The following is a 22,854-nucleotide window of genomic DNA, read 5'->3' on the forward strand; positions in this document are numbered from 1 at the left end:
CACCACTCTCACAGTGAAGAGCTTCTTCCTGGTATCTAATTTAGAGACCCTCTTTCAGTTTAAAGCTATTGTCTTTTATCCTAGCACTAGTTGCTCTTATAGGAAGTCCCTCTCTAGATTTCTTGTAGGCCCCCTTTAGGTATTGGAAGACTGTTATATGGGCTCTCCTGAGCCTTCTCCCATGCTGAACAGCCCCAGCTCTCTCAGCCTGTCTTCATAGCAGAGCTGCTCCAGTCCTCTGATCATCTTTGTGCCCCTCCTCTAAACTTGCTTGAGCAGGTCCACGTCCCTCATGTGTTGGGTGCCCTGAAGCTGGATGCAGTACTGCAGGTGGGGTCTCACCAGAGCAGAGTAGAGAGTGAGAATTACCTCCCTCAGCCTGCTGGTCATGCTCCTTCTGATGCAGCCCAGCATACAGTTGGCTTTCTGGGCTGCAAGTGCACACTGCTGGGTCATGTTGAGCTTCTCATCAACCAACATCCCCAGCATGTCCTTCTCCTCAGGGCTCCTCTTAGTCCAGGTTCTGCCCAACCTGTAGTTGTGCTTGGGATTTCCCCAACCCAGGTGCAGGGCTGCAGTGTCAAATGTTTTGCACAAGTCCAGGTAGGTCATGTCAGTCACTCTTCCCTTATCCAATGATGTTAACCTGTCATAGAAAGCTATCAGATTTGTCAAGCATTATGTGCCCTTAGTGAAGCCATGCTGGCTGTCACCAGTCACCTCCTTATTGTCCATGTGCCTTAGATTAGTTTCCAGGAGGATCTGCTTCAAGATTTTGCTGGGCACTGAGGAGAACCTGACCAGCCTGTAGCTCCCTTGGTCTTCCTTTTTAACTTTTCTAAAAACAGGGGTTATATTTCCCCTTTTCTAGTCAACAGGAGCTTCACCAAACTGTCTCAGCTTCTCAAATACAACGGGTAATAGCGTGGCAACTTCATTTGCCAGCTCCCTCAGGACTCAGATGCATCTTGTCAGGTCCCATGGACTTGTGCACCTTCAGGTTCCTTAGATGATCTTGAACCTGATCTACAGCATGGGTGGTTCTTTATCCTCCCAGTCCCTGCCTTTGCCCTCTGTGACTTAGGTGGTGTGGCTGGAATTCTTGCCAGTGAAGACTGAGGCAAAGAAGTCATTGAGTACCTCCAGCCTTCTCCATGTCCTAGGTAACCCGGTCTCCCACTTCCTCTTGAGAAATTTCTGTATGATATTACTTATGTGAAGCATGTATTCATTTTCTGTCTCAGTTCAGGTGAAAATCTGGTCAGCCTTTGTTATGGTTAATCTTCTCTAGAAGCTTCCCCAGTCCCTGATGAGCCTGAGCCTCTTTTCCTTATGCCATTGCTTTAGTTGCGTATTAAGACTTTGCTTCCTTTTTTAGGATGGGGTCCAGGTCTTTGGCATCCGATGATCTGCCTCCAGAATTTATCTTTTATGTGGTGCCCAGGTGGACCACAACCCCTGCCTCCTTCCCAGCATTTCCTACTTAGTCCAGGCTTTTTTGGTGTTTGTAAGTGTAGCACCAGCAGGCACACCAGTACACTGTTTCTGGAGTTAGGAGTCAAACCTGTTGAGTACCTGGTAACTGAACCACTGAAGGCTATTGCCTGTCCCTTTTTCTCAGCTGGGGTTTCTGCTCCAGGGAAGTATTATCAGCCCAAGAACTGTTACGTTTTTAATCAGTTTGGTACCTCTGTGTCAAAACACTAGGCCTGGAAGAGCTTTTCAGTGCCTTAAAAAGCCTCCTCAACTTAACCTCTTCCCTTAACCATCATAAATAGGGCTTTTTTGCCTGCTGGTGAGACTATTCAGAGATTGCCAAGAGGCCTCTGTTGCGTATGTCTTTCACTTGTGCCCAGATCAAGTCACAGGAAAGAGCTCTGTCTCTGAAGGTTACGGGCTGCCTGGAACGAATATGTCTTCCCACCACCTACACTTAGGTCAGGTAATCATATGGGACTTGATACTTACCGTGGGAAATTGTCACCCTCTAGCTAGGCATATGACTGCATTTCTCTTGCATATCTGGACTGACTCAATAGAAGTGTTCCTATATGGGATGTTCCAGTTCTAGTGTTGAGAAGTAATTACATTATGTGCATCCTTATCAACACTATTCATGTGTTTCATAACAAATTATGCTGAGACGTTGAATCCAAATTATGAGAAGCTGAGGCTTATCTTTAGCCTGCATTTCATTCAGAAGAAGCTGGCCTTCCCAGAAAGGCAGTCTTCCTGTTACTTGGCTAGCAACTTGACACAACATTGAAGGAGGAGTTCCAGATGTGTAAGATGTATTTGCATGAGTGTTATTAATGTGGTGATTCCTGAGCTGTAGAGGGGTCAAATGAAGGTCATTAAGGTGGAGGAAAAGAGTCCTTAGATGTTAAAACTTCATTGCAGCAAAGCAAATATGTGCCACACATATTTTGTTGTGATGTTCTGTCTTCTTTACTTGCCTTCTGAACCAAATCTGTGTGTAAGGCTATGTGGGCATATACATCTTCTAATAGGCTTGGTGGAACTGAGAACCTAAAATTGAAAAAAGGGTTGCAAAGAAAAGATTGAGAAATGCTACTTTAGGTTAGAGTTTGTGCATGCATTAATTCACTTGCTACTTTAGGTTAGAGTTTGTGCATGCATTAATTCACTTGCTAATTGGTTTGCTGTAACTAGCACAATTAGAAATGCTTATCTAGACAACCTGCAAATATTTATCACAAATGTTTATGACTTAGAAGAATCTTACCAGGACAGAACTATGTGTGTGGCTAGGTAGCCACAATTAAAATCAACATCTAAGGAGTTAAAGAAGAATTACAAACTTGAATATATCCATTATTGTTGGGGCATGTTCTTTTTTGGCCAAATAATCAATTTCAAGGAAATTCAAGGGAGTTGAGAGGCACATGCCACTGAATTTATATCAGTTTGTCAGCTCTGTATCTGGCCTAGCACTAACATTATCTCTTTAGAACATGTCAATTTTCTGCATTGGTCCTGCCCAGAATGTCTGGTTTGCTTTTAATTATACTGGAGAAGGAAATAAACTCTGCATCCTTGCAAAATTTTCATGGCTCTTCTGATTTGGGGTGTTGCAGGGTGTAGTTAATGCTCTGAAAAGTCTTTGGGATTCCTGGATGAAAGGTGTGATGAAAGAAGTGTATTGTTGTTTTAGGGGAGGAATCATACTACTAGGTAAGCCTCTGTCACTGAGACTTGCTGGACTCGTTTGTTCTGACTTGCCTATGACTCCTTTCTTTCCTAATTCAGGAGATAAAGCCTCAAGTCTATGCTGAGATGCTGCACAGTGTGTTGTGGCATTTGGGACAGTGCATCTCCCAGACAGAAGAGCTTCTTGCTGACCTCTCAGTGGTACCCAAAGGTGAGTGCTGCAGCCTCTGACTTGCTTCTTGGTAGTTTGGGCAGCATGGCTATATCATGTGTAAGTTTATAGAGCAGTTTGAGCTTTGGGTGAGGGCGGAGGGAGAATGGCGCTAGCTCTGAGCTTTCTTTTGATTTGAGCTGCCTTCCATGCATTGGTAATCCTTCTGATATTTCACCCTTTCTCCTTACCTAAAATGCATTTATTTTCCACCTGCTCCTCAGCTCCTCTACAGCATTGTATGGTGACAAATTAAGGTGGCCTATGGCCACTGGAAGTTGTGGTGGGGAAGCAGGTGAGAGTAATAACTGCACCTCAATTCTGATCTGCTTGTGTTAGTACAGTTAGAATGTGTTGCAGTCACAAGTACTGAGTCGATAACCTGGCACAAAAGGGCAAGCGGAGTAAACAAAGTAAAAATAGGTTCTTGTGCTTTTTTGTATTTTCATGGGCTGTGTATGCAGCCAGTGAAGTGTTAATCTGTGCAGAATCGGTTTGTATATGCACCAAATCTGGCACCAGACCATTTCACCCGCCCTGCCTTGGAATGAAAATCAAACTGAAAATCCACAAGGACTCTAACAGTTGTGTCTTTCTTCTGGATTGGATTTCAAGCAGTCAAAGCAGGATGAAGAGAAAACTATATGGTGCAGAGCTATTTTCAAAGGCTCAAAAGCAGAGATCTATAATCTGGGACTGACGAACTAACAGAATAAGATACTTTGTCTATGATAAATATAGCTGGAAATGGAAATCTGAAAGGTAAAGATGATGTAGAAGTTGCAGAACCTTATCCTAAACTGATTGCAATCAGTGGCCATGTACTTAAATATTTCCTATATACCGGGATGGCCTCTTGCATGTTCATGGAAATTGTAAAGTCCTTATGTAGTGAGTAGCCCTCCTACTTCTACTACATCTTATTTCAGAACATGGGAGACTTTCTCAAGATGTTGGCTGGGGCAGTCAGCTGTAGACAGATGCTCTATTGAACAAAAATATTTCAGTTGTTGATGTTAGTTACGTTCCACAGACTGTCGTAGTGGTACAGGAAGCTAGCTCTGTCCCAACAATTCAACAGCCCGTAACCTCTAAAAAGCCCTATGCAAAATGGATGATAAAATAACAAACAACAGAACTTGTGATGATTTCAAAGGTGATCAAATAATATATGAACAGCATTTTGCATCATGGCATTAGTTACTGGTAAGCTCTGAGTTAATATATCACAAAGACTGAATGCTGCCCTTGAATCTTGATGCAAATGACAAGAACAGTATTTGGAACTGCTGTCTTTGCCCAGCTGAAGTGTGCTCTTGGTAAGCATCAAGATCTTAGAATTGGGTGGTTGAGGAGGAGCTCAGTTAGTAGTGGCAAATACATTAGTGATGTTTTATCTGACTGCAAAGGGGTGGCATGCAGCACTTACTGTTTTTGTGGTATGTTCAAGGGTGTGGGGAGATCAACTGATTCAGCATGACGCATAGAACACCACACGTTTTGTTTCCCTCAGTAGATCCCTTCAGTGTCTGGAAGTCTTCCATTGTATCAGCTTGGGAGATACTAAGCACTGAGTCACTGAGGTTGGTAACTGACCTCATCCAAGCAAGGGTCGTATGGTACTCAGGCACTGGCTGCTGCTTTTTCAATGCCCAAAGAGTAGAGGTTTTTGTCCTATTATCTTAGAAGTGTTTGTCCCAAGTATGCCACAAGAGGAGAGGAGTAGTATTAGGTTGGTGTGATTGTTTGTGGCAAAGGTGGGAGCAGAAATAGCATGTCTTGCCTCATGGCCCTTTGCTTTTGCTACAGCACTGCTGGACTAAGACAGATGTATTCCCAACCACTATGCCAAGGTAGGTAGTTTCAGGGACCTAGTCTGGGTTTTCAAAGTGCACTCACCAGGCTAGCAGACTAGTCTGTTCAGTTGTCTCGTGAGAAGTCCCACTCCTAGGAAGAATGATTATAGAGATGTGCCTGAATTCATCTTTGAATGGAAAAACTGGTCATGGCTGTAAATGTGGAGAGACCATCATCAGCAGATGTGCCATCCAAGCTCTGACACTGGCTCTTCTGAGAGTATTGGAGTATGAGTGAACAGGGGTATAAAATAAAAAATATAATAATGAATTTATTATAGGAAGCCAGCAGCAGATCAAGTGGAAGAAAATATGCAACCTCTTCTGTTCAGTGCATGGTGAAACCCCTTCAGTAAACGGCTAGTGCCAGAAAATGTGGTTTAGATTAATCTAAAAGCAAATCTATGTTGGGGATGCTGTGAGGGCTTAGCTTAAGAAGTCAAAAAATGTCAAGAGCAGATCTATATAAAAACCCAGGGTAGCTGTTCCCTGCTTATCCAGCAGTTCAGTGACTAGGGCCTTTTAGGTTACAGTTACACTTCCTTTACTTGTCTGAACAGACATTTTCTGATCAGTTTTCTGGTATTGTTCTTACTGAGGCTTTTATAACACACAGTAGCTCTACCAGAAGAGATGGATAAGCCCAATATAGTGAATCAAATCCTATCAGGCAGGGGGTGGGAGCCAAACTTTGATCATTTGCATTGTGAATGAACTTTTAGGGAGTTTGGTAAAGGATGAGAGGGGAAAAGCAGCTTGCAACCTGTGTATTGTGCTTGTCTTTTGCTTTTGGGTATATGTGCCAAATTGGAAGGTAGGGAATTCAATTGGGGTTGATCAGAAGGTCCTGTTTTCTTCTTGGTTTCACAAGGAAGACCAGACAATTTTAGGAAAATTTCAGTACAGCTCTTCTTCCTAATGTACCAATAACTATTAATGCAACTTTATTTCTTGCTGTATTGCACATATTAAAATATCCCATACTGAGGCTTGATTTAATATATCTCTCTCTAAACATAACTTCACTGTGATTAAAATACTTTAACTCTGTATAAACAGCTGTTTCCAAAATAGTGCATTCGAATGAAATGCCTTCAGTATGGTTTAACTTTTTAGTGATCAAAACACATTCTGTGGGTCAGAGCCAAAGTGCGTAAACTAGGAAAACGAATAGTTTGGTTTACACACCAAATGAACTATGCTCTGAAATTGTCAAATGCTGCTGTCTCCATGGATGTGTTTTGGGCTCCTGTTGGGAATGAAGCCTGTTTTAAATGAGAACAGAGGTTACTATAAGAGGTCTGATGTTCATCCATAGAATTGCCAAGACAAGAAGTTTTGTACTGAACTAAAAGATCTTGGGTTTGAAACTCTCGCTAATTCACTGCAGACAGAAAGCTATCAGATCCAGACTGTGAGGAGGTGGTTTTTAGAGTAGAGAGGACTCAGCCTTTGAGGTCTCCCAGTGGAGTCTAGCTTCTGGTATCATTAAGGTTTGCTCTGGAGGAATAACAGTTATCCTCATCCATACCAGAGGATAATGCATTACTGTTACCTGACTTCCCTTGTCTTCCTTCCTGAGAGTTAATTTGTAGCTTAATAGAGTTAGGGCAGTAAAACGAAAAATCAAAGCATGTGGCATAAAGAGGCAAGAAATACGAGGCTGTACAAAAACACCTGACTCTGGGAGGCATCTACACAGACAGCTGTGGTATTGGGGAGTGTCTTCTGAGGAGCATAACTAGCCATTAAGAAGTGCCTCCTTGCCACAGAAGAAAAAAAGGATGCATCTGTGGTTGAAGGTGATGAGATCATCTCTGCCTCTGTATTCATCAGCACCACAGAGGATCAGTGTTTCTCTGGCTGGTGAGTGTTGCTGGGTGGAGCAGAGTTTTCTTGATTACTAGAGTGCAGATAAGACCATGCAGAAGTCTGATTCCTAAACAGGGAGATCCACCTGCAACTGAACTATTTAACTATAGAGATAGATGTCCCCAGCACAGAGATCCTTGTCCTTCTGGTAAAGCATGACAATCCTGCCCTCCATGACATAATAGCAAAAGAGTGAGTTGGAGGTGTAATATATGTGATTAATAAATGAATGGACTGATTGGACATAACCTGGGCGAGAACTGTCCCTAAACATCCTAGTAGGTTTCAGCAGAGGTAGGCTCAAAACTAGACCTAATTGCGAGTGTGGTTTGTTTCATGGGTACAGACCCTAGCATACAAGTATCAAAGGCTAGAACTCCTGGACACTACTGGACATATACGCTGCTCTAATACAAGTAATACACATTTGGTGTTGCCTGTAGTCGAGCTGTTCTTCAAAGAGTAAAGGATACCTAATTTTGAGCGAAACAAGACTATTCCCTACATTCATACTGATTTCCTGAAATGGGTGGTAAAAGATTAGGTATTTACTGAAAAGGCTAAAAATAGTTATTCTTTACTGACATTCAGCAAAGTTGGTGACGAGCATGTCTGCTGATAAAATAGACAAAAAGAGCAGAAAACCTTTTTCTTTTTGAAAAGGCATTTCCATTTTAATTTGTACTAATTACCTACATGAGGTTGTAGGTGGTTGTTGACACTTTGAGGATGTTGGTTGATTAGAAGCTCAGCATGATCTGGCAATGTGCACTTGCAGCCCATGTGCTGGCCTGCATCAGAAGGTGCATATCCAGCAGGTTGAGGGAGGTGGTCCTCCTCCTCCTCTATTCTGCTCTCATGAGACCCCACCTGCAGTACTGCGTCCAGCTCTGGGGCACCCAACACAAGAGGGACGTGGACCTGCTTGAGCAAATCCACAGGAGGGCCATGAAGATGATTAGAAGGCTGGATCATAGGAGAGGGTAGCACCTCTCCTATGAAGATAGGCTGAAAGCATTGGACTTGTTCAGCCGGAACAAGAGAAGGCTCCAGGGAGGCCTTAGAGTAGCCTTCCAATACCTAAAGGGGAACCTACTGGAAATCTGGAGAGGAATGTTTTATAAGAGCAAGTAGTGCTAGGATAAGGGGTAATGGCTTTAAAGTGAAAGAGGGTAGTTTTAGACTATATATAAGGAGTGGGTAACCTCTTCCAGTGTCTCACTATCCTCACAGTAAAGGAAGGATGTGATGCCCCATACCGTGTGGGACACAGTAAAAAGAAGTTGCGATGCTTCATCCCTGGCAGTGTTCAGAGCTGGGTTGGACGGGGCTTTGAGCAACCTGGTCTAGTGGAAGATGTCCCTGCCCATGGCAGGGGCGTTGGAACTAGATGATATTTAAGGTCCCTTCCAACCCAAACCATTATGTGATTGATTCTGATGCAGAAATTTACAGAAGTGCATCCTTTAAACTGCTTTCTTTTAAAAAAATAAAGTTGAATCAGTATTGGAAACCGAGGAGGATTTTATCCCTCATATCCCATGTTTCCATTTCCACCAGCACTGCAGCAGTTCCTCAAGTGTCTGTTTCCCCTCACAAGTCTCTAAGACCTGTGGAGAGTGAGCAGTTCGGAAATGTTGGAGGAGGGGGTCTGTGCTGCCAGTGTTTGTTGAGGTAGCTGCTATGTGCATGAAAAGGAAATAGAGACAGATTGAAATGGAGGACAATGCTGGCTGTCGGAGCATGGGTCCCACAGGCAATGAGGTGCTCGTTTTTCAAGTGTGAGTCTATACCTATCATAGCTTAGGCAGAAGGCCATATCTTGAGGAAATCTGTGTACAGTTAAGAAACCGAAACTGTAAGAAACAGGAGTGCTGCTGCCTCAGTATCTGCAGGGCCAGCCATATGCCATCAGGGCTGTGCTGTGTGTTCTCTGTTAAGAGCAATGGAGGGATGTTGCTTGGATTGTTTGGGTGGGAGCATGCTGGGGTGGGCTGATTGAAGCATAGAGAACCAGGCTGATTGAGATATGTGACAGGGGCTCAGGATGGAGAGCAAAATCTCTCCAGCGAGGAGGGCAAAGTGAGATGCTAAAGCAGAATCTTTTAAAACATGAGAGATGGCTAGCTAAGGAGAGGCAGAATCATCTTACCATAGTGGACTGTTGTAGTTAGCCAAGGGACTTCCATGTAACTGGCAGTAACTGACTGCTGATAAAGTATGCTCCAATTCCATGAGATGGGACTGTGAAAAGACTGAGATGAGGATGGGAATGGTCTGTCGGAAGCTGCAACATGTTAAAGAAACTGAGGCAGGACAGTACCACTGGTCTTAGGTTTTTATCTGAATATCTGCATCTGTGAAACCCTCAGAGGTAATTGATAGTGTATATAGTGAAGGTCTAAATGGTAAGAAGTCAAGGCTTTGTGGAAACAGTTCGGCTCTAGTGCGTGTATATTATGTGCTTACTGCAGCTTGTACTTTCCAGAGAAAGTAATTTTGGCCAGCCTGGGCTCTGCTTTCACTGTGATTTCTTTTTTGCCACCTTATAGTCAAAAAACCTGCAAAGACTTACTCTCTCTCTTTGTTCCTTTCTGCCCCTTCCTGCCTGTGTTTTCTGAGGTGTTGCTCAGAAATGGCAGTGCCTGGAAAGAGGAAAATTGTGTTTTGTATGTCTGGTCTACAGCAATACAAAACATGGATCAGTGGGTGTAAAACAGCATGGTAAACAGCAGAGTCCCTCCTCCCCAGAGCTGGCTGTTGCTGTTTGTCACTCCAGGCACCTTTGAGGAGTTATCCCATGTGTTTTTCTGTTACCCTGTACTAATGCTGCCCATTGACGTAGGGACTTAATGAGAGGCATACAACAGTTACTACAAAGCGTGCTGTGGAATTACTGGGGATCTGAAATAATTGTGCTTAAGGCTTTGCACCGTCCTACAACAAAGCTCCTGAGAACACATGCAAATGCAGTTATCCTCATGTTCTCTTGCCTAATGCTGCAAAGGAGGACATAAGTGGAAGAAAAATGCTTATGTGTTTTTTGTCCATGTGTAGGTAAAGTTCCTGACCCTTCTTACAGGTCTGTTGTTGGCTTTCAGTGAGTCACAAAGTCCAGGTCTTATTTCCATATCACATTTACACGAGTAGCTATTTCTCTCCCCTCTGGCAGATTGTCTGCCAGGAAACAGGATGTGGTCTCTTACAATGTATGTGTGGTTTTGGTGCAATAAATCCTAAACCCTGTAGGAGATCAATAAATGTTGCTATTCATGCCAACTGAAAATAACTCAAAGCTGTATATTATATGGCATCTCCAGTAACCTAGATTATTCTTGGTTCAGAATTTATTTAATCAGTCATGAATTATTACATTTATGTTCAGTTTAAGTACCTGTGTGGGCAGTCAGCTGCACTTGAAATCTGTTTAATATTTCTTAATGGGAAATTGTCTCTACTAGCAATACCTGCACAACTCTAGGCTTTTTCAGGGGTGCATGTGAGGCAATGAAAGCAAGTGAGAACAGAGGAGATTCTTACTAGATACAAAGAAAATGCTTTTGCTTTTGATCAGGAACTGGATCAAGTCTTAGGAGAAGACTGGAGGGTTTCTGTCCTTGGAGATACAAAAATCTTGCTTGGACAAAGTCTGGAGCAACCTGCTGTAGTGGGACCTGGTCTGAACAGAAGGTCAGACTCACAGGGTCCAGAGGTCCTTCCCAACCTTCCTCATTCTGTGAGGTTTGTCAGATGAGTTAAGCTGTGCCAGATATGATTTGTTTCAGGATGTGCTATTGTTTGTGCAATAGAGTGATTTCTCCATATTGTTTTCTTCAATGTAGGTAGTGATCCAGATGGACAGAGCAGCAAAGCGTATGGAGCCATGGAAGATGGCAGTCATCGTTGTGTCAGTGATATTGGTGTTAGCCCTCATCATTGGCTTGACTACATACTTTTTATGTCGTGGTAAGTGCACCAGTCTTTGTTGTCTCAAATCATCAGGGATCTGTTGTGTTTCACTTCCTACTGTGGTCTTGCATGATGATTTAGGTATACAGCTCACCCCTGGTATAGAATCTGCATGAGAAAACTTACTACACCGTATTCAAGATCTGAATTGATTAGAAAACCTACAAGAATACTTAAAATATTATTTATTTTAAGCAGGGATTTAAGTTTCTCTCTCTTTTAGTTTGTTGTCTTACCCCAGTGCCTCCATGGGTATTGTCCAGAGCCCCCTTTTCCCAAAGTGCTGATAAAGCTGTAATTCCACAGCTGACAGGGTCACAGCCAGAGCCTGGGAACCTTACTTGTGCCATACTCTGTGACATACTGTGCCGGTCTGAATTGTACTGCAGAAGGTCAGCCACCTTCGCTTTTCTTCTCTAGATCAGGATCGATATTACAATGCAACTTTCCTAGTCACCAATGTTGAGTATGACCCTCAGTATGAAAGGCAAACCACAGAAGACTTCAGGCACCTGAGCCAAGAAGTTGAAACCATGGTAAGCTGTTTCTGTTTCTGCCTGACCTATGGTGAAGCGTCTGTGACTGATTGGAAATAGAGGTGATTGTGCCTCATCCTTATGCCACTTACCTTTCAAATCTTGCTATAGTGGGTTAAAGATGCATTGCTGACTGTGCACAAGAAGATGGTAAGCACAGGTGCTGTCTGTTCCAGTAGCTCTGTGGTGGAACAGGCACCCACAGAGCAGAAGGGACAACAGAATTGGCCAACTCAGGTGTTTGATTTTTACCCTCTGGTGAATATTTAGGGTCTTTGGTGTAGAGATGGAATTCTGAAGGCATTTTCTTGTGTTTCAGAGGCTCATGAGACTGCTATATCTTGAGAGCATGTACATATTACAGGTGTGGTTTAACACATTCTTTTTACTTAACAGATGTCTGCAGTATTCAATGGGTCCTTTCTAAGTAGAAGGTACATCAGGTCCCATGTTGTCAGCTTAAGGTAAGTAATGTGAATGTCTGGAATAAGGAGGGGTGTGATAAATATGCTTTCTTCCTTCTGCTTGACCATATGGAGCGTGCCTGGTTGTTTATGCTTGGATTACACCAGCAGCATGACTAAGTTGGCTGGTTGTTGCTCTCCTTCAGTGCTGACAACACTGAGGGCTCAGTTACATTCAGAGGTCAGCACGGAAGAGAAATTTGCCTTATAATTCTGCAGATTGATTACCAGTTGTTTATGGCTGTGATGCAGTAACCAAGTTACTACATGATCCCAGTTTTTACTACTAGTTAAGGGATTGAGAGATGCAGGGTCAGCTCTTTATTTTACTTAATTCTTCCTATGGAAACTCAGGCTGGTGTTTACCCGTTTTCATGGTGTACAGCAGAAGATGACTATTCTCCTCCCTCTCTGAAAAGTTCTGAAGGACTAAATGATTCCAATGTGAGATACCTGGATACAGAGCTGAGGGAAAGAAGTGGGGCAAAAAGGTATAAAGGTCCTGTTTAAGAGTTTTTAAGCCTTTCCTGTCTCTGCAGTAATTATGTATTGCTCTTAGCAAATAAGAGTCATCGCTTCCTTCTCCTTCACATTACTTTTGGTTTGGAGATATATTTCTATAAGGCTTGCTTTTGCTGTGGAGTATTTTTCCTAGACAGCAAAGAATACCAGACTTCCCACAAATGTCCTTCTCCACAGCACTTCTGGGTTTTCTTGCCTTTACCTCTCTCTGGATGGAATGAGTAATTTCCTTAAACTGTTCCACACTGTTTTCTGCTGTTGGTTTCTTCCACAAGCCTCCATACTGTATGTCAACTGAAAAGCCTCCATACTGTATGTCAACTGAAACTGCAGAACTTGGGATCTTGACTACATACCTTTTAGGTTGACCAAACAGTGTATCTCATCCAAGCTTGTTTTTGCTACAGATAAGTTGTAGGTATCTTTAACTAGGAACTGGACCAGCTTAGCTGCATCTCTGCTGTCATTCCCTCTAGGCTTTAGCTGGCTTTTCTTTAGACTGCTAGCCTAAAATATTGGGTCCAGTATTTTATACTGACAGTAAGTGATTGTGCCTTGCTCAGGTAACTCAAGCTATTGAGTTTTTTGTCTCCAGATAAATAGAGCTAACTGACCAATAAGTGGACAAGTGACTTAAATAGAAAGAAATGCCAAAAGACTTTTTTAACTTCTGTGGCTCTTAACTGGGTCTTTTAATGGCTGTTAGGAATGGCCTGTTGGGTGTCTATTAAAGGGTTTTAATTTGCTGTATTGTCCTACTGACTGTGAGCTGTGTTGAGGCCAAAGGGTGTGACCCTTCCTCTCCTCCTCGTCTATACTGCCTATGACAGTTCCCAGAAAATCCTGGGAATATGGGAACAGTGGGGAGTACTCCCACTGTTATAGCAAGAACCAAGCCTTTTGCTGCCTGCTGACATGTCATCATCTTCCTTCGCTTGTGCACAGCTATACTATTTGTTCTATACATCAGTGCAGACCAGACCTCTTTTTATATAAAGAAGGCATACAATGCACAGCAGGACAAAGAGGATTAATGGTGGAAAAAAGAGAATGACACCACTTTGTTGTTATTGGTTTGCAGCCCAGATGCTGATGGAGTGCTTGCATCTGTTGTTCTGGTATTTAAATTTGCCTCAGCTGACAGTAAGGCAACAAGCTGGAGTCAGGTCAACAACGTGTTACGCAGAAGGCTAAAATCAAGCTCCACACTCTTGAATGTTGACGAGTCTACCCTTAGACTCACAGGCAAGTGGCTTAGGTTTGTGTTTTCAGCTTGGAATTTGTTCCTCATACTTTGCTGTTCTTAGTGTAATGAATGTCACCTTAGTATGCAAATGCAGACTGTTCTTATTTTCTTCTTTCGCCTTCTCCAAATGCTGTATTACTGCTGACAGCCTGGGAACTTGGAAGAATTAGCATTAAAAGAACCAAAGCATGCTGGCAGTGATTTATGAGTGAGCTCTCTGTGTACCAGAGGCTTTCTCTGTGCAATGTAGGTCTGTTGATGGAATGAGGTCATGTCGTGTCCTTTCCTCCCTGACTCATCAAAAAAAGGCCCAACTTTGTGACCATGGGCTCACAGGTTACTTTAAGGCACATAGTGAATTGAATGAGAACCTGTATCACCAGGTACTGGAATGCAGAGTCCTCAAGCTATTAAAAAAATGTACAGAGATACCACTCCCTGGTATCTCATTTGCTTATCTGACAAATTGTTGTGTCCAGTGTTCGTAACAAAACCTGAGGTTCCTTGGGCAGTAATCCGCTCCCATGAATCTGTTGCTGGTTGCCATCAGAATCTGGCAGTTTTTTGTAGGAAAGAAATCAGTAATGTTAGTTTAGCTCCAGTCAACCCCAGCACTGAGGATTTGTGAAGAGTGTTTTGACCATGTTGCCATACTGAGCCTGAATAAATGCATGTAGGCATTTGCTGGTGGCTGTGCACAATATACATGTAGATGTTACTTGGATGTATTTGCAGTCATCTGTTGCTTCTGTTAGCTTTGAGCTAAGGCAAGAAAGGCGTATCTTTTGGCCTTATGCTTTCAGTGAGGAACAGATGCGTAACTGAACTTCTCCTTTTATCATACTGTCAATCCATACAGTTAATGTAAACTATTTAATTTGTGTTTGCTGGCTACAGGGAGGGAATCTGTGCTAAATCACATAGCAGTATAAAATATGTTTACTGTGTGTTTGCTTTTCATTCCAGACTTGAATAAGGAAAAAGGCGATAACCTTTTAAACAACTGTAAGTACAAATGCTGTATAGAAAAGGTCCAGCAATATGGTGCTATTGGTTCTGTGTTTACAAGACTCTTATGCTCTTAAGATGCAAGTTGGAAAAATAACATTAAAGATACTAGAGCAGTAGACAGAGCATGAGCCAGGGAAGACTTCAGCTCATTTTCCTGCAGTCAGGCTGACTCTGTAGTGTTTGCAGAATCAGGCATTCTGATTTGGTGGTGCAAAAGTGTAAAGCAGTTGCTTTAATGTTGATTATGGGAAGTAGGGGCAAGTAGATGAGCTGCTGTTAGTGAGCTTTGCACAAAACCAGGATTCTTGCTGGAATCCTTTCAAAAACATTTTCCCTCTTGCCCCCTCATCTCTGCAGAAAGGTTTGACCATAGTTGTCTGTCAGATTTGAGCTAAACCTGGCAATATACAGGGAAAGGCCAGAGTGTAGGAGATGAAGAAGAGCTGGCCATAGTGAGAAAAAGGCAATGGCACAGCCCTGGAGAGGGGCAGGTTCTGAGTCTCTCTCTCCTGTTGTCTGCTTCCCCCATGAGGTCTTAAAGCTTCTCTGGAAACGGAGAGACAGTTTAAATCCCTTCCCATGGGACTCCATCAGTCCCCTGAATGGTCTCAGAGCCTTTGCACACTAGCTTCTTATCTTTAAATGGACTGAGAATTAACTGGTTTGGAGCTAAGGTGTTTTTTTTTCAGCTGAGTAATACATGCATGTGCTCTTGGTACAGTGGCTATAAGTAAACTGTTGGAAGAAGAGGATGTTATTTTTTTGTTGCTGTTGTCAAAACTGACCTGGAGGTGACCTGACAAAATCCCTTCTTTGTTTGCCCAGCTTATGGGTGGGGTTTTTTGTTTGGTTCTGTGGGGTTTTTGCAGACTAGTCTTCAGGAATTCTGTGACACTTAAAGCTGTACTGACTGTGTTGGTCTTGACTTTGCTATACAGGTGGGATGTTAGAAATAAGGGAAAGATTGACTTCACTGAGTTCTTTAGTGATGTGCAGTATCTGTCTTGTGCATATTTTGGTGGTGTGTGGGGGCTTAGATCCCCCTTGGTGTGGTGGTTATCGGTGGCTCCTCAGTATTTTCATACTCGATTTTTAAGAAGTCTTAAAGGCAAACAAAAACCTCAGGATGATGCTTTTTACTGAGAGTTTAGTCTTTAGTTGAAACTTACATGTTGCTATTATGAAAGCTATATGAATGTAAATGCTTAGGTTATCAGTGCATGTGTGCCTGTGTTCCTGTATGCACAGATACACTAGTGACTGCATGTTAACTTTCTCTCTGTACAGTTCTAGTCAAATATCAAAGCAAACAAGGTTTGTAGAAGCAGTATCTTTCTAAACAGGTAAACAGCTACAACTGGGAAAATACACAAGTGTCTCAGATACACAGCCTTCAGTTCCCATGGGAGTGCCTATGGGTTTGTGTGTCTGAAAACTGGCTTAATGAAAAAGTAGTGACCCTTCTACCAAACTTTGTCTACCACACATCTATCCTGAGATGCTTGTGACCATGACACCTGGTTTCCCTGCTGCTGGAGGCACTGGTTTAGGTGGAGGCTGTCTCATACACCCTGCCCTGTTATACCTCTGCCTGCAGCTGTGAGGGCCTTTCCCAAAGCAACACCCTGATTTCCCTCAATCAGGTAAAGCAGAGCTGTTTTTTCTTTGGTAGGCTGTGGAATACGAAAACAGGCATTCTCCTTCACAGGAGAGGAGAGAATAACCGGTGGGCAGCGTGCACGGGAAGGGGAATGGCCCTGGCAGGCTAGTATTCAGTATGACGGGAGCCATCGCTGTGGTGCATCAGTGATCAGTAATACGTGGCTAGTGACTGCAGCCCACTGCTTTAAAGGGTAAGTCATCAGCACTTCAGCACCTTTCTGATCCTACAGGTCTTAGGACTCTTGGATGCTCAGACCTTTTGGGGTCTGCTGATATTTGTATATGCAGAAAGATAATAATAACTTTAATAAGTCTGGTTTTTCAACAGTGAGCTAAGCTTCTTTAGGGATCTTGTTTTATGTGGCTATGACATAAGCTCAGATACCTTACAGGGGAAGAACAAATCCTAGGAGGTGGACTGCCAGCTTTGGAATTCTGCTGAGACCTCCAACACAGAAAAAGTTGGTCCGAAGAATTATCGTTCATGAAAGATACAACAGCTTAGGCCTTAATCATGAATATGATGTGGCTGTTGTTGAACTTGCCTCTGCTATTGTGTTCACAAGTGATGTGCACAGTGTTTGCCTCCCTGAAGCATCTCATGTGTTCCCAGACAACAGTTCCTGTTTTGTCACAGGTTGGGGAGCTTTGGAGAATGATGGTGAGTGTCTCTTGCTTTCCCATGCCCTGTCACACATGTATTTGAGAAGATTGCTGTTAGTTTTATGTTTTGGGTTCTTTTCTTCTTTCATTTTGGGTTCCTTAGACTTAGTTTGATAGGTGCATGTGCTAATGATACACCTGTGGGCTTAGTTTGCTGCTTGTTTTTCTGGCTTGGTCAGTAGGTTGGAAAGACAGTACAGTGAAAGACTTTACAAGTTAGCCTTACAGGAGTAAGAGCAGCTTTTGTTGCATCATGCATTGTGCTGGTTGAATACATTGTTCTCCATTCCCACTGGCCCAGTCCACCTGAGTTTAGCTCTGACGTACGCTCTTTCACCATTCAGCTTTGTCATAGATGTATCATGACAGTTTTCATCAGTTATTCTTTCTTTGGTCATAAATCAGTCTTCATCTGATGACTTGAGTGAGCTTCATTCAAATTAGTCTATGTCAGTGAGGACTGAGATGATGAGACTATGTATCTGCTTATGAGATCCATTAAACTATACAAGTAGTGTATGGGGTGCATAGTGATTGTCCAAAGCTACACTGCAATTAATCAAATGGGCCTTTCCAATGATACAAGGACGTATCTTGTAGCCTACATCTGAGTTCAGCACTGAAACATGTAAAAAAATCCCTTTGTCTGTTATGCTGAAAAGCATGTGGTGAGGATGAAAGCTAAAAAAGTTAGGTTTGGGAACAAGTGAAGGACTTTAAGAGGAGAAAAAAAACAACCCCTTATTTCTTCCTGAGACATTGCTGGGTAGCTCCTTTTTGTTGCCTGTAATAGCAGAAAAGCTGTAGGAAAACTTGACTACTCCTAATCCTTGAGTGTTATAGTTTACATATCCTGTCTGCAAATTCTCTTTCTAGGCTATAGTGTTAATCAGCTTCGACAAGCAGAAATAAAAATTATAAGTACTGCAACTTGTAATAGAAGAGAAGTGTACAATGGAGCGATAACACCTGGAATGTTGTGTGCTGGATACTTGAAGGGGGAGGTGGATGCCTGCCAAGTAAGTTGCTTCATAGGTTAATAAAAAGGAAATAGGAGGGGCAGGAGGTGATGTTTCCTAGGAATAAAATGTACCTTGGGGAATCTTGATTAAATTTGGGGGTTAAATATCTTGACAAATGTAAATGAAGAGCTTCATGCTTCACGGCCTGAAGTCTGCACTTAAAGGCTTGGGGTTTATATATAATGCACATGTGAGAGAATAGATGGGAGGGTGTGGAGAGGGAGAGACTGAATTTAGACATAGGCTGTCAGCCTCTGTGTTGCCAGTAAACAGTGTAGGGGTTGAATTATAGCTGTGGTCTAGAGACAGATCTCTCTTGCAGCAAGTCTCATTGTTCTCTTCCATTAGTGAGGTGAACCCTGTTTACTTTGTTTCTGCCTGTTGACATTTTTCTCCTTAGGGTGACTCTGGTGGGCCACTGGTGAATGCGAACTCCAGAGGAATCTGGTATCTGGTGGGAATAGTAAGCTGGGGAGATGAATGTGGCAAGCGAAATAAACCAGGAGTCTACACAAGAGTGACTTATTATCGAAACTGGATCAACTCAAAAACAGGCATCTGAAACCTGCAGTGGATTAAGTTTTGTGGGCTACGTGCAGCTATTCCTTTGACACATTCTGCTCTGTGGTTACCCTATAAACAGCTGCTGGCTTAGCTTGTGGTCATGTGTCAAGTGCCAGCAAGCTCGGAGCAGTCTAGGACTTGAAATTGGTTTGGTCTATAGCCAAACAGGAACAGACTTTGTATATGTGACAGCTGTTGTTCAGGAAGTAATCTATCAAAGGGACAACTGCCTTCATACCCATATGCAATATACTGACCCTTTTTCTCTGTGGCCAAATGCCTTACCCCCAACTTTTATACACAGGCAAAGCACTTGAGACCAAACAATCATTTCCCAACATCCAAGAGAAGTTGTAACTAAACGTGGCCCACTCATTTTCTCTGTGCTCCCAAGGCCCCATCTGTCTATACACCAGCTACAGTCCAGCCCCTGACTCCAGAGCTACTGCACTCCCAAATTCTTCTTGAGGGTTTTCCTGCATCATTCCAGGGAGCATATTCTAATGAAGAATGGAAGATGTCTTAAAAGAGTCCTGGTTCCTAATATCACATCAGACTGTTACTTAGGTGAACAGAGAATTTTATCTTGCTGTGTTGCCCTGAATAGGGAATCAGTGGAAAACACTAACTTTTGTCCACCTTCTTTTGAACAAGTATATGCACACCCATGCATTGCTTCATATGAACAACCCCTACCACAGCGTTTTCTGGAAGAGTGATTACTGAATTTAAGACCAAAACCCACTTTGCCTTCATATCAGTCTGTTGTCATATTAGAGTATTTGGGTTAATTTCTGTTTTTAACTTTACAGACTGTATTTTTCTGAATAAAATTCCATGACATTTTATGCAGGATGAAGGATTGTAATGATCTCAGTACAACCATTGCCAAAAAAACGCAACCTTTTAGACTGCTTATTCTTGTGAATGCTATTCTCAAGTCTTCATAATTTAATGTGTGCATCTTCAGCTGCATCCTAAAAAAAGCTTAGGTTTTGTATTATGGTGGAAATACCTATCTCCTTCAGAGCAGGGCAGAACTTCTGACTGACCCAGTCATCTTATGTGAAGATCCTGCTCTTCTGTCCGGAACTAAGAGTTGTCTGTGTCTCATTGCCATAGTATAGGTAACTCATTTAATCTTGACCACACAAACTTCATATTCCTTCTGACTTTGTTTTCAGGAGCTCATGTTTCCATCTGCAAGGTAGATCTCAAACACCTTCCACACTTTGGCAGCAGAACATGCCTGTTGCTAGTGAGGATACTTTCCTTGGTATGTCTGCAGACTCTTTCCAGCACTTCATAAGGATGCTTATCCTGACAACAGCAAATGCTGTGGTCTTAGTTGCTAGATAACGAGCTACTCAGATTGATCCCTTTTTCCTCTATGGTCAGAAGAGAAAGAACTTGGCAAAAGAGATACCAATCACACTGTGCCAAGTCTCAGAGCTCATGCAGCATGACAAGCAAGGAAGAATCTTATGCCAGGCATAAGGCAAACAGCAGGCTTCCTGCAAGGTTATAGGTATAAAATCAGGGGAACAGGCCCTCAGTGATTACAGTGTTGGGATCAAAGTGCTGTCCAAATTGAGTACAAGTCAGTTGACATAGTCAATGGCACTTCAGGGGACCCCTCTGGTCTATGCTGCCTAGCGGAGCAGCAATCCATTAAGTTAACAGGAATATTTTGATTACACATTATGTGATCTTGTTGCTTGCCAGTACAGAGAACCAAATTTTTGTAGAGCCTCACTGGAGGTACTGGAATATTTGGATGCCCAGAGAAGGTCTGTGTGAAAGATGAGGGTACGCGGCTGTTGTGTGTTCTGTACTTGTGTGTGTCGGGGAATCTCGCACTTAATTCTGTTTCTTTTTTCTCAGGGAGCTTTTCTTGTGGAATGTTGTAAGCTTCAGAAACAAAACTTTGGTGGCTTAATTTCTACATAAGAAGTAAAAAACGGCAGACTAGTTCTGTAGGTCTGGGCCCAGCACATCTCATCTTAGTCCCTTAAGCAGAACATGGCTTTGAAGTCTATTGTAAAGGAAGCTTAAAAGTGGTGTATGACAAGTACATATAATTATGTTTTCTCTTGCTGGTAACAAATTTTCTTACCAGCACAGAATAAAATTTGGTCTTCATGAAGAAAAGCATCATTACAGGATGCCACGGATTTCCAGTTCTCAAAGCACTTTAGGCTTGGGTTTTCAAAGGACATAATGGTTTCCCCATGCCAGGGATTTAATTATAACTTGGAAACTTAACAGTTTTAGTCTTGCAAATCCCAGCTACCTCACTGTTTCCCCAAAATAGGTAAGTAGATGTCCAAAGAAATTATTTTGCATCTGTGGACATTCCTGTTGCACTTACTTGGGTACAAAATCAGAAAGTGTTAAGCATGTTGCTCTGTGTCAAGGGCTGCAGCAAATACATCCTCCAAAGTGGTGCACACAAGGCAGGAGCAATGAACTTGTCACTCAGAACTGCTAGTTCCTTAAGCATCTACTCAGATATAGTACCTGATCCACCTTAATCACTAAATGCCAGCACAGTGCAGCCAGGAGGATGGGGCTGAAGAGGATCTCGTGTCTACATCATGTCTGTTTTGGGAGCCTCTACTTTGTACTGCCTTGTGAAGTTTTCCTGATAGCAACTGGAACAAATATTCTGATCTGGATTCTCCTGGAAGCAATGTAGTTTACATGCTGTGAAGCTTATTGGTGATGCAAAGCAGTGTAAGTAGGGACTGTCAAGAAGCACACTGGGAGTGCTGGGGATATGATGGGTCCAAGTCCCTTACTTGTGGCAAAACTACACTGATGGCAGCACTGTCTGGCTTTTTCTGTGGGGACATTATGGAAGCCTGAAGCAATGCAGGTGGTCAAACCATTTTATTTGTTTTATGTGGCCTATTAGATTTGTGTTTCTTTTAAGATGCAGTCTCACCTATTTATGAAGCCACAAGCTTCATCTTCTCTCAGCCACATTTTCAGAGGAATTAACATTTTCACTCAATGCAGAATGGGGTGTATCTAACTACAATCATGCATGACACATAGGAATGTAATTTATATGTAATTTTAATAAAACTTGTTAAATTTGCTTTCTGTTTCATGTACTTGTTAATTTCCTGCATCATGGTAAATATCTGTAAGATGGGGGCTCCTCCATTTTAGAACATGTTGCACTGATCCTCCACAGTGTATTTATGTACTGGCTTTTATGTAGTCTTAACCATCTGGTTTTATTGACTCGTTAGAAGAGCATACTGGAAGAAGAGGAGAACTGTTAGAAGAGCAGAACACCATCCAGACTTGGACAGAATTTACCCGCCTGGCCAGAGGTTACCCAAATTTGTGTGCAGGTAAATAGGTCTTGTGTCAACCACTAGAGGGTGAATCGTATTGTGTAAGAACCTTGTGCTTCAGCCTGCTGGTGGTGCTCTGCTCCAGCTCTGTAGACAAATGAAGGCAAGGCACCATGCCCGTGTTGCCTTGAGGATGGAGAGATGCTACACAATTGTCTTGAAAAGCTTGAAGGGACTACAGCCGTTCAACTTTTAGCATAGGCCTCTGCAGCAGTGAGGGAGTTTCAGTGTTTTCCTCCATGAGAAAGTTGGCATCAAAAGCTCCCCTTTATGTACGTTAGGTGCAGTGTGCTATGGGTGTGAGCAAGGGGCTGAGAAGGTTTTGCCTGATTCTCTGCCACACTATAGACAGGCCCTTGTCTTGTGGGAAAGTAGGCTGGAAAGGCACGTTGCCAGACGTTGGCATCATGGGTCTGGTTTTTGAGCTCATCAGCATAGCAAAGAGCAGCAGTAACTTTGAGAATTTGATAGATGGGAGGTTTGCAGCAGCATACAGCTGCTGTTTGCTTTAACCTCCCATTTTGACAACTCCTGAAGATTCTTGTCGATCAAAAGGCACTTACCACATTTCTTCGTATCCCTTTCCCATCAGGATGGAAAACGTGGTACAAGTTGCACCATATTCTGAGCTAGAAGAGCAAATTTTTAATGAGTGAAACATGCTGGAGTTCATTGATTCTGGTCTGTAATACCCAACAGCCAAAGGGATTGTCACGG

The 22,854-nt window shown here is 42.7% G+C and overlaps 1 protein-coding gene across 1 annotated transcript; it reads left to right on the forward strand.

Moving 5' to 3' along the window:
• The first annotated feature begins 1,990 nt into the window (after nucleotides 1-1,990).
• Nucleotides 1,991-21,527, forward strand: LOC133282777 (transmembrane protease serine 11E-like). The gene is made up of 11 exons (XM_061479039.1): nucleotides 1,991-2,580; nucleotides 2,621-3,382; nucleotides 10,953-11,076; nucleotides 11,500-11,615; nucleotides 12,012-12,079; nucleotides 13,683-13,846; nucleotides 14,814-14,852; nucleotides 16,531-16,711; nucleotides 16,913-17,181; nucleotides 18,060-18,202; nucleotides 18,606-21,527. The coding sequence occupies exons 2-11, from the start codon at nucleotides 3,290-3,292 to the stop codon at nucleotides 18,765-18,767; spliced, it is 1,359 nt and encodes a 452-aa protein (XP_061335023.1). The 5' UTR covers nucleotides 1,991-2,580; nucleotides 2,621-3,289; the 3' UTR covers nucleotides 18,768-21,527.
• Nucleotides 21,528-22,854: the final 1,327 nt, after the last annotated feature.

This window comes from Pezoporus flaviventris, unplaced genomic scaffold (genome assembly GCF_033815535.1).
Source record: "Pezoporus flaviventris isolate CSIRO_AGI_PZ_B2104156 unplaced genomic scaffold, CSIRO_AGI_Pfla_v1 ptg000002l, whole genome shotgun sequence".
Taxonomy (NCBI): domain Eukaryota; kingdom Metazoa; phylum Chordata; class Aves; order Psittaciformes; family Psittacidae; genus Pezoporus; species Pezoporus flaviventris.

Bases quoted from the DNA above. Each gene is read 5' to 3' on its own strand.
- LOC133282777 (XM_061479039.1), top strand. From the start codon at position 3,290: ATGCTGAGATGCTGCACAGTGTGTTGTGGCATTTGGGACAGTGCATCT. The intron at 11,616-12,011 runs GTAAGCTGTTTC...TTTACTTAACAG, and splicing joins GCCAAGAAGTTGAAACCATG to ATGTCTGCAGTATTCAATGG. The intron at 18,203-18,605 runs GTAAGTTGCTTC...TTTTCTCCTTAG, and splicing joins GGGAGGTGGATGCCTGCCAA to GGTGACTCTGGTGGGCCACT.